The sequence below is a fragment of the Salvelinus fontinalis genome, chromosome 34 (assembly GCF_029448725.1).
Source record: "Salvelinus fontinalis isolate EN_2023a chromosome 34, ASM2944872v1, whole genome shotgun sequence".
Classification (NCBI taxonomy): domain Eukaryota; kingdom Metazoa; phylum Chordata; class Actinopteri; order Salmoniformes; family Salmonidae; genus Salvelinus; species Salvelinus fontinalis.
In genome coordinates, this window is record NC_074698.1 from 25,800,567 (window position 1) to 25,812,024 (window position 11,458).

Consider the following 11,458-nt stretch of genomic DNA (forward strand, 5'->3'; position numbering starts at 1 on the left):
ACCTTTAAGTCTTTACTGAAGACTTATCTCTTCAGTAGGTCATATGATTGAGTGTAGTCTGGCCCAGGAGTGTGAAGGTGAACGGAAAGGCTCTGCAGCAACGAACCGCCCTTGCTGTCTCTGCCTGGCCGGTTCCCCTCTCTCCACTGGGATTCTCTGCCTCTAACCCTATTACAGGGGCTGAGTCACTGGCTTACTGGTGCTCTTTCATGCTCCTAGGGACGGCATGCTCTTTCATGCCGTCCCTAGGAGGGGTGCGTCACTTGAGTGGGTTGAGTTACTGACGTGATCTTCCTGTCTGGATTTTCAATGAATAACGAAAAAACAAAACCTGCAGAGAAACATGTAGACCTATTACAGCAACATTTGAGCAATACGCTGACTACTCAACTACAATACATGTTGAGTGCACCATACAGCAATGCTGCATTAAACCGCACCGGTGATCCATGCAGCGCAAATTTTTTTAAACATGTTTTATGTTTAAGTGTTATTTGGAGTTATTAACTGCTTTTTGATTTGGGTCACAGAATGTTATGTACATCTGCAAGCATAGCAGCAATGACTGGACAAATATTATTTATCTAGTTAGCTTCTGGAGGATGTCATGTCATTGGAGGAGTGGATGAGTGAACAACTATTTCTTTCTTCATTTTTCGGTGGCTACAACTTGACCTGCAGGTGTCATTTGGTTAGCTAGAAAGAAATGTTAATCACTTTGCTAGCTAGCTAGCTATGCTGAACTCTAACTACTGTTATCCACAGTTAACATATCTCTTAGTTGTCAATTAAATGTGAATGATGGCAGGCCCATCAAATTGCTCATTTGCATATAGACCTACTCTAGCTTTGATTGGCTATGGAGCACTCCGGTCCTGGACAGGACAGAGGTTTTTATTTGGTTTTATTTACTGCAGTGTCTATTAATTGTCCTAATGTAAGGCTGCATTCCCATTCTATATTGATATAGAATTTTCACAAATGACTTACTATACGTAATTCCCAAACATTCTATGAATTTATGAAAACGTGAAAATGACCATATCTAAGTGCTTGCTTGTCAGAAAAAAAGGTGTCATATTCTTCCTGGTGTTGTATATGAACATATTTTAATAAGATTTAATGATTCTAAAGCACTGTCAGTTCCACTTTAAAAACATCATTACAATTGTGGCTCATGTATCCCCTTGTCACGCTCTATTGGTCATACCATACGTGTGTCTGTGTGTTTGGACTCTCAGGTCCTTCCTCCACCAGATGGTTTTTGTACGGCTTCTCCCATTACTTTTACCAATGTGAGTCTCTAGCACAGTAATACACTGCAGAGTCCTCTGGCTTCAGCTGAGTCATATGCAGATAGAAATTAGTGCTGTCCTTCGATGCTGTAAATCTGCCTTGCAGAACCGGGGCATAACCGTTGTCACTGCTAGTATAATAGTGAAGAATCCATTGTAACCCCTGTCCAGGTGCTTGCCGGATCCAGTTCATTCTGTAGCTGCTTAGAGTAAATCCACTACAGGCACATGTGAGTTTGAGGGATCCTGCAGGGGTCCCCTGGACTGACTGTTCAGCCTGTGTGAGTACGATCTGACAGTGAACACCTGAGGAGGGAGAGGAATGACAGGTCAGATCAATCAAGGAGTCACATCAGTGTCACAGCAACACAGGTTATACTGATCAGACTACAGTCAGGAACTCACAGGAGGCAGCTGCCAGTAGCAGCAGCAGAGTTTCAGGGAACATGGTTTGTATTGAAGCTGAACTGGTGGGAGCTGCTCTTCTTTACTCTCCAGGACTCTCAGATACAGAGAGTTTATATAAGGAGGAAAAAAAGAGAGGGAAAGGAAGAGGGGATAGGTGAAATTTGCATATGTAGGGGCAGATACAGTAGATTAAAATACTGGGAATATTGCAACTGTGCAAGCTATAAATACTCTGTTGTCCATGTCAAAATACATACTTATACCGGAAGACAATGTTAGACATGACTGTGATAAAATTAGCTTTACATTGACAGTATTGTTTGTATCATAACTCCAGGAGTGATAATATGTTAAGGTGGTATACAACTAAGAACGGAAGTGACTTTTTCTTTACAGGTTTGGATAATTTACACAGCATGTTAGAAGAATTGGGTTAGGAAAAGGTTCAGGTTTAGCTAAAGTGCTCTCCTAACCTGCTACGAAAAGTAACTTCCAGTCATAGCTATGCTATCTAGTCACAACCATGTTAATGGTCTCCAGTTTTTTTGTTGTGCATACAGTGCCTTTGGAAAGTATTCAGACCCCCTTGACTGTTTCCACATTTTGTTACGTTACAGCCTTATTCTAAAATGGATTAATAAGTAGAAACATTTCCTCAGCAATCTACACACAATACCCCATAATGACAAAGTGAAAACAGTTGTTTGACATTTTTACAGATGTTTTAAAAATAAAAAACAGAAAAATACCTTATTTACATAAGTATTCAGACCCTTTGCTACGAGATTCGAAATGGAGCTCCGGTGTATCCTGTTTAAATTGATCATCCTTAAGATGTTTCTACAACTTTATTGGAGTCCACCTGTGGGAAATTAAATTGATTGATTATGATTTGGAAAGTCAAACATCTGTCTATATAAGGTCCTACAGTAAACAGTGCATGTCAGAGCAAAATCCATGACGCCATGACGTCAAAGGAATTGTCCGTAGTGCACCAAGACAGGATTCCTTCGAAGCACAGATCTGGAGAAGGGTACCAAAACATTTCTGCAGCATTGAAGGTCCCCAAGAACACAGTGGCCTCCATCTTTCTTAAATGGAAGAAGTTTTGAACCACCAAGACTCTTCCTAGAGCTGGTCGCCCGGCCAAACTGAGCAATTGGGGGAGAAAGGCCTTGGTCAGGAGGTTACCAAGAACTCGATGGTCACTCTGACAGAGCTCTAGAGTTCTTCTGTTGAGATGGGAGAAACTTCCAGAAACACAAACATCTCCACAGCACTCCACCAATCAGGCATTTATGGTGGCCAGACGGAAGCCACTTCTCAGTAAAAGGCACATGACAGCCTGCTTGGAGTTTGCCAAAAGGCACCTAAAGACTCTCAGACCATGAGAAACAAGATTGAACTCTTTGGCCTGAATCACTGCCAAAGGTGTTTCAACAAAGTACTGAGTAAAGGGTCTGAATACTTATGTAAATGTGATATTTCCATTTTTTAATTGTAATACATTTGCAAAAATTTCTATAAACCTGTTTTTGCTCTGTCATTGTGGGGTATTGTGTGTTTGAGAAAAAAAAAACGATTTAATCAATTTTAGAGTAAGGCTGTAACGTAACAAAATGTGAAAAAGTCAAGGGGTCTGAATACTTTCCAAAGGCACTGTATTTATATATTAATTTAAGATAGAAGTGGCAGGTAATGAAATTGAGTTAATACCAAACTAACATCAATGTTTAGACATTGCTCATAAACAATAGTTGAAAAAGGGGGCAAACCAAGAAAAAGAAAGGTATATATGAACTGTAAGGGATCTGGATTTACATCATGATGTCATGGGGGAGGGGCTGATGAATGAGGTCAGAGGTCAATTTATGAGTCATCAGTAGGGCCAAGAGTTTATTTAACCTTTAGTTTTGACAGGGAGTCATGTTGAGATCAAGGTCTCTTTTTCAAATGAGCCCTATAAATAGAAAATATACTAATTTGAATATGAAAAAAAACCTGGGTCCTGAGTCTGTCATGGGCTGGACAGACTCTATTCATCAGACATATGGACTGACTTGACAATTGTAGGAACTGTGGGGAGCCTTGGTGGATGATAAAAAGCCTTCATCATGATTTAAATGGCAGATTAGACATCTTAAACACAGCTTAATGCAATTCTCCCTCTCTTTTCTACACCTCTCCTCAGGGAAATGTGTACTTTGTATTAATGTACAAGTAGCTCTCAGGGGAATATTACATTTCAGTAGACATTACTCTGCTGTACTGATCCTCTACTGCCCTCTGTTGACTCTGCTGCCAGTTAGATTCTCTGAGGGGTTTTTGTACAGATCCTCTACTCACTCACACCACTGTGTCTCTAGTGCACAGTAATACACAGCAGAGTCCTCTGCTCTCAGACCAGACAGCTTCAGAGTCATCATGCTGTTGGAATTGTCTTTAGTTGTTTCCATACGTCCTTCAAAGCTTTTAGCATGGTTACCTAGGCCTAATCCGGAGTTACCCATCCCTTCCAATGTTTTCCCTGCAGGTTGTCTAAACCAATGTGTGTTGTAGCTAATAAAGGTTTACCCAGATCCCTTACAGGAGAGACTGAGAGTTTCTCCAGGATTCTTCTGGACTGAACTGGAGGGAATGGATTCCAGACTCTGGCCATTGAAACCTGAAGGAAAGCAGGATAAGATATAAAAAAATCTAATTGTCCATGTTCACTAATTTCCCCAAGAACAGCTGATGTAAGTACTGCAGAACTCACAGGGCAGACAGAGAGAGAGCAGCAGAAGGTCGTTTTCCCGTCATACTGAGGGTGGAGAGACAACAAGTCAGCAGCAGAACATAAGTATATATGAACTCTGAGGGATCTGGATTTACATCATGATGTCATGGAGGAGGGGCTGATAAATGAGGTCAGATGTCAATTTATGGCTCATCAGTAGTGCCAGGAGTTGTCCTTTATCACATGACAAGACCAGCAAAAAAACATTGTTTTTTCTAATCAGGTCACTTAAGAACCTGTTATGGCTGCACGCTGAATATTGAAAAAACTGGAAAATGTGTGCACATTTTCAAACGGCCTCCTAAGAAACTTTTTATTTTCCAATATGCATATATTTACTACTGTTGGATAGATAACAGTCTGTAGTTTCTAAAAAGGTTTGAATTGTTTCTCTAAGTCGAACAGAAATATTTTTACAGCCATTTTCCCAGCCGAATTGAGTTTCCCAAAATGCGATGTGTCTCTTTAAGACCTTCTCTATAAAAGGCCATTTGACTTGGGACCATATAAACACGTCAGAGGCGTTCGTCAGACTGTAATGCGGAAGTGAGAATTGAAAGGAGTCGAATATCTCGTCCCTGGACTGAATAACACAACTTCTTGTGAGACCTGCGCAGTTAAAATAAAAATCCGGGCGCGAAGGATAATTTGATCTCGGCTTCTGGAACAAGGTAGATAACGTTGAATATGATGCCTGACTACGATATTATTTGCTACATGTCACAAAATCATCCTAAAGTATGTTTTTTCAATATACTTTAATTATATTATTGCAATTTATTCTGGACTTTAGATGTGAAACGACGGAAGAATTTTTTGAAGAAACGCTTTCTGGCGCAGCAATGCTATCGTGCTAGCTAACCAAAGAGGGAAATAATTCGTTCTGGAACCCAACTAAAGACTCTACTGGACATTGGACCCCGTTACAACATTCTGATGGAGTACCAAGAAAGATAAGACCCAATTTGGGATGCTTTTTCATATATATGTCGAACTGTTGAATGCTAACTCTGCTAACTGTGCTAGGCTAGCGCTTGACTAGAATCAATGCTGCCTTATGCTAGCTTATGATGTTAGCTAATATAACGATATATTGTGTTTTCGCTGTAAAACACTTCAAAAATCGGAAATGTTGTCTGTATTCACAAGATATCTGTCTTTCATTAGTTATCCACCATATGTTTTTCTGAAATGTTTTATGAGGTGTAATTAGTAGCCGACGTTGGTGTATGTATTTTCTCTGGCTACTCCCGGCTGGATTCAGACTCAAGCTATGTATTAGCATTTTTGGGTAGCATCAATGTAAAACTGATTTATAGCTAAAATATGCACTTTTTATGAACAAAACATAGATTTATTGTGTAACATGTTATATGACTGTCATCTGAGGTCGTTTTTTCTGGGCTCTTTAGGTTGGTTTTAGTTTATTTCGGTTGGTTGTGCATGCTACTTCAATCATAATTCATACTTCATAATCATAATTCATACGTGTCTGTCCACTTTTGTATTTGGTGGTGAGCTAACATAAATATATGTGGTGTTTTCTCTGTAAAACATTTAAAAAATCGGACATGTTGGCTGGATTGACAAGATGTTTATCTTTCAAATGCTGTATTGGACTTGTTAATGTGTAAAAGTTAAATATTTTAAAAAAATAGATTTTGAATTTCGCGCCCTGCAGGGGTGTCATTTTCGGTCCGAGGTCGGGCTTGCACGCCAAACAGGTTAATCAGAAAAACCTACAGGCCCTACTCACCACACACATAACTGACTCAATGACTGGAGGAACTGTGGGGAACATGATGATTTTCTAAATATTGATCATCTTCATAATAATTATTTTAATTGTGTATTCATTGAAATGGTATATACTGTATAGACATCCATATGTCAAGGAAATAATTAACATGTATTGAATAGTACATACATAAAGGCCACAATTGACAAGAATAGTACACTAGTATTCACAGGACATGTTTTCAATGGGGCAGTAATTGATCATTGCAAAAAAAAAGTATGTTTTACATTTATACAGCAGAGCCCTCTGCTCTCAGAACATACAGCTTCAGATACACCAGGCCAGGGCAAAGGCCGGCCTGATTCAATATGGCCCGCAGAATCATGCTCAGACCACATAAAGAATTTGCGATAGTAAAGTTTTGAAAAACAGATTTGTTATTCAAATTAAAAGCCCAATGAATACTCGCCTTTGTGTAATGATTTAACTCCCACTGCTTGTGGGACATTTATTTTGAAGGCACGTATACATAACAACTACACGAGGACAGACCGTGACTGACAGGCTGACACACACGTCACAGTTACAAATAGTAGCTAGATAGAAATTGTGAAAAAATATGTTTTTCAAAGATATCAAAGAAAATGAAAGTCGATAATGAATGTACGGTGTTCCAGCAAGAGTGGACGTCTAAATATTTCTTTATTAAGGTATCAGGGAAAGCTATGTGCTTAGTGTGCAAAGAGAGCATCGCTGTCTTGAAAGACTACAACTTGTCCTGATACTTTCAGACGAAGCATGTAGAGAAATATAGGAATATGTTTTCTGAGCAGAGGGCAAGTGCATCGAAAGAGTTGCATTCTCAGTTGCAAAAGCAGCAAGGACTTTTCACAAAACTGCATTCAGCAAACGGAATTGCAAGAGCTAGCTATGTACTGTCTGACAAAATTGCTAAACAAGGCAAGCCATTCTGGGGTGGCAGGTAGCCTAGTAGTTACAACGTTGGGCCAGTAACCGAAAGGTTGGCTGACAAGGTAAAGCTGACAAGGTAAAAATCTGTTATGCCCCTGAACAATGACGGCCTAGGAACCCACTGTTCCTAGGCCCTCATTGTAAATAAGAATTTGTTCTTAACTGACTTGCTTGGTAAAATAAAATAAATTCACTGAGGGTGAATTCTTTAAAGAATGTTTAATTGACTCTGCAGCAATACTTTGCCAAGACAATAAAGAGCTGTTTGAAAATGTTTCCCTGTCAAGACGAATAGTGACACGGTGTGTTGAGGACATCGCAGAGAATATGGCACAACAGTTGAAAGACAAGGTAAAGGATTTCACCTTTTTCTCCTTGCCCTGGATGAGAGCAGTGATGCACGTGGCACAGTGCAGTTGTTGATATTCTTACCAGGCATAACCCCAGACTTTGAAATTACAGCAGTCAATGAAGAGCACGACCACAGGGAAAGATTTATTGGAGGAGGTTAAACCTGTTGAGGACAGAGGGCGCTGTTTTCACTTTGGGGGAAAATCGTGCCCAATTTAAACGGCCTCGTGCTCAATTATTGCTCGTACAATATGCATATTATTATTACTATTGGATAGAAAACACTCTCTAGTTTCTAAAATTGTTTGAATTATATCTGTGAGTAAAACAGAACTCTTTTTGCAGCAAACTTCCTGACAGGAAGTGGAAAATCTGAAATCGATGCACTGTTCTAGGGCCGGCCTATTAAAGTCCTTGATATTTATTAGTTTAGATGCACTTCATACGTCTTCCACTAGATGTCGACAAGCAGTGAGAGAAGAAATTGAGCGTATAACTTGATCTGGGGTCGAATAATAGCTCTTGGCATGACGTGTCACCAGTTTCTTGTTTTCTGGAGAGCACGAGAAGGGACCTGGATTTGCCTTCTGATAAGCTGTCGTTATGGACGACTAATATCTCCGGCTTTGATTTTATTTGATACATGTGACAATATCATCGTAAAGTATGTTTTTTCAATATAGTTTAATCAGATTATTGAATTTTTTTTGGGAGTTTTGCCGTGTTCCGTACTCTGAGTTTGTTGACGATGGAGAGATTCGCGCCACTTGGCAAGTGTGCTTGCTAAATCGAGAGGGAAAAAGGCCGTTCTAAAACCAAACAACGATTGTTCTGGACAAAGGACCCCTTGTACAACATTCTGATGGAAGATCAGCAAAAGTAGGACCCATTTTATGATGTTATTTCATATATCTGCCGTACATGTGAACTAGTAGTTTGCGGCCAGGTTTTGGGCACGCTCTCGCCATAACGTAAACTGCATATCGTAATGAAGTTATATTTAGAATTCTAACACGGCAATTGCATTAAGAACTAGTTTATCTATCATTTCCTATACAACATGTATTTTTTAGTTATGTTTATGAATAGTTATTTGGTCAGAATATGTGTGTCAGAAAAAGTGTCCGAAAAATATCCGGACGTTGTGGGAAAAATATGCTACGTTAGCACAATGTATAACGACTGATTTCAGCTCTAAATATGCACATTTTCGAACAAAACATAAGTGTATGTATAACCTGATGTTATAGGACTGTCATCTGATGAAGCTTATCAAGGTTAGTCAAAAATTATATATCTTTTACTGGTTTATTCGCTATCGCTAACGTGCCTATTGCTATCACTAACGTGCCTTGATGAATGAATGCGGTAGTGTGGTAGGCTATTGTAGTAAGCTAATATAATGCTATATTGTGTTTTCGCTGTAAAACACTTAAAAAATCGGAAATATTGGCTGGATTCACAAGATGTTTGTCTTTAATTTGCTGTACACCATCGATTTTTCAGAAATGTTTTATGATGAGTATTTAGGTATTTGACGTTGGTGTCTGTAATTACTCTGGCTACTTCGGTCCTATTTGTGACGGTAGCTGTGATGGTAGCTGCAATGTAAAACTGATTTATACCTCAAATATGCACATTTTTCGAACAAAACATAGATTTATTGTATAACATGTTATAAGACTGTCATCTGATGAAGTTGTTTCTTGGTTAGTTTGGTTGGTTCTTGGTTAGTTAGGTTGGCTTTGTGCATGCTACCTGTGCTGTGAAAAATGTCTGTCCTTTTTTGTATTTGGTGGTGAGCTAACATAAATATATGTGGTGTTTTCGCTGTAAAACATTTTAAAAATCGGACATGTTGACTTGATTCACAAGATGTGTATCTTTCATTTGCTGTATTAGACTTGTTAATATGTGAAAGTTAAATATTTCTAAAAAATATCTTTTGAATTTCGCGCTCTGCCTTTTCAGTGGAATGTGGGAGGAGTTCCGCTAGCGGAACGCCAGAGCCAGACAGGTTAACAAGTTTGTGGCAAAATTGGGGCTGAGTTTTGATGGATGCCCAAACTTGACAGGAAAAAACGTTGGCCTTTTGAAAAGGATACAAGATCAAGAAGCTGAGCTGAACCCAGATCAGAAAGTTATTTTCCTGATTTGCATTAATCATCAGGAGGTGCTCTGTAAATTTGTTCTGAAAATTAGCCATGTTGTGGATACAGTCACAGAGTGAAATCTTTAAACCACAGGCAGTTTGTCTCACTGTTGGAAGAGACAGAGTCGGGTCATGCAGATCTCCCCTACCACAGAAACGTGAGATGGCTGAGTTTGGGGAAGGTGCTAAAAAAAGGGTGTCGGACCTGAAGTCGGAGATTGCAGAGTTTTTGCAAATGAAAAGAAAATGTGTGGATTTCCCTCAACTGCAATGTAAAGAATGTTTGGCTGATTTTGCCTTCAGCGTGGACATCATGGCCCTAATGAATTAAATGAATTCCCTTCTACAAGGGAAGGGCCTTTTTGCACATCAGATGTCCAGCCTTGTCAAAGCCTTCAAGCAAAAATTACTCCTCCTGACCCGCCAAGTAGAAGCCAATAATCTCACCCACCTTCCGACACTACTAGTCTGTTCCCTCTCAGATGACCAGCGGGAGAAGTATACATCGCTGCTGCGTGCTTGGAACGGTGAGTTTTCTGGTCGTTTTGAGGATTTTAAAGTGTTGGAAAATGACATGCTGTTGGTTTCCTCTCCTTTCACCTTCAATGTGGATAACGCTCCCACTGACCTGCAACTTGAGCTTATCGATCTTCAGTCTGATGCAGTGATTGGAGAACTATTCAAAACAATGTCACTGACGAGGTTCTATTCATCTCTCGATGAACAAAACTTTCCAAAGATTAGGAGTCATGCTCAGAAGATGTTTGTACTGTGTGGGTCAACCTATGTACGTGAATAGACATTTTCAGTGATGAAATATAACAATTCAAGGCACAGATCATCTCATACTGACTCTCACCTCTGAGCAATCCTGCGCATAGCGAGGTCAGAAACTATACCTGACTTCACTGCTCTAGTCAATGCCCATCAGATACTTCTCCTCACACTGATTGAGTAGTTTAAATGTAATGTTGAGCTCTCTATCTTTCTTGTGTTTTTGTGCATACCCGTTAACAAGAGTTCTGTCCGTGGTGCTGAATTCACAGTGTACTTTTCCCTCCGTGTAGTTCATTGTATATTTAATAATGAAAATACCTACCAAAAGAAGAACATGGATGTGGTTTATTTCTGTGCATGTTAAAACAGTAAAATAAGTAGCATATTTGGACGTGATTTACAGTAGATATATCTGTCAACACAATCATACACATGATGTATAATCCTGTAATATGATTCTGGCCCGCGATGGCAAAAATATATTCTAATGTGGCCCTCCATGGAAAATAATTTGCCAGGCCTGAGTTACACCATGCTGTTATAATTATCTCAGGTGACTTCTATCCGTCCTTCAACACTTTTTGCATATGCAGTTCCACTACTAGTCCATATAATTAATATCCATTCAAGTGCTCTTCCTGCAGGTTGATGTATCCAGGCCATGTTGTAGATACTAAAGGTAAAGCCAGATCCCTTACAGGAGAGGCTGAGAGGTTCTGCAGGCTTTTTCAGGACTGGACTGGAGGGAATGGCCTCCAGACTCTGACCTTTTCTCAATAGGGGGTGCTGTTTGCACTTTGTAATAATTTCGTTCCCAAATTAAACTGCCTCGTACTCAATTCTTGCTTGTACAATATGCATATTATTATTACTATTGGATAGAAAACACTCTCTAGTTTCTAAAACCGTTTGAATTATATCTGTGAGTAAAACAGAACTCGAGTTGGAGCAATTTTCCTATGAGGATGTGAGAATACTGAATTCTG

The 11,458-nt window shown here is 39.5% G+C and overlaps 1 gene segment (V, D, J or C); it reads right to left on the reverse strand.

Annotated features, from left to right (window-relative positions):
- Nucleotides 1-1,287: 1,287 nt before the first annotated feature.
- On the reverse strand, nt 1,288-1,766 carry LOC129833606 (Ig heavy chain V region-like). The segment is given in 2 exon segments: nt 1,288-1,601; nt 1,701-1,766. Coding segments are annotated over 2 exon segments (357 nt in total).
- Between the last annotated feature and the right edge of the window lie 9,692 nt (nt 1,767-11,458).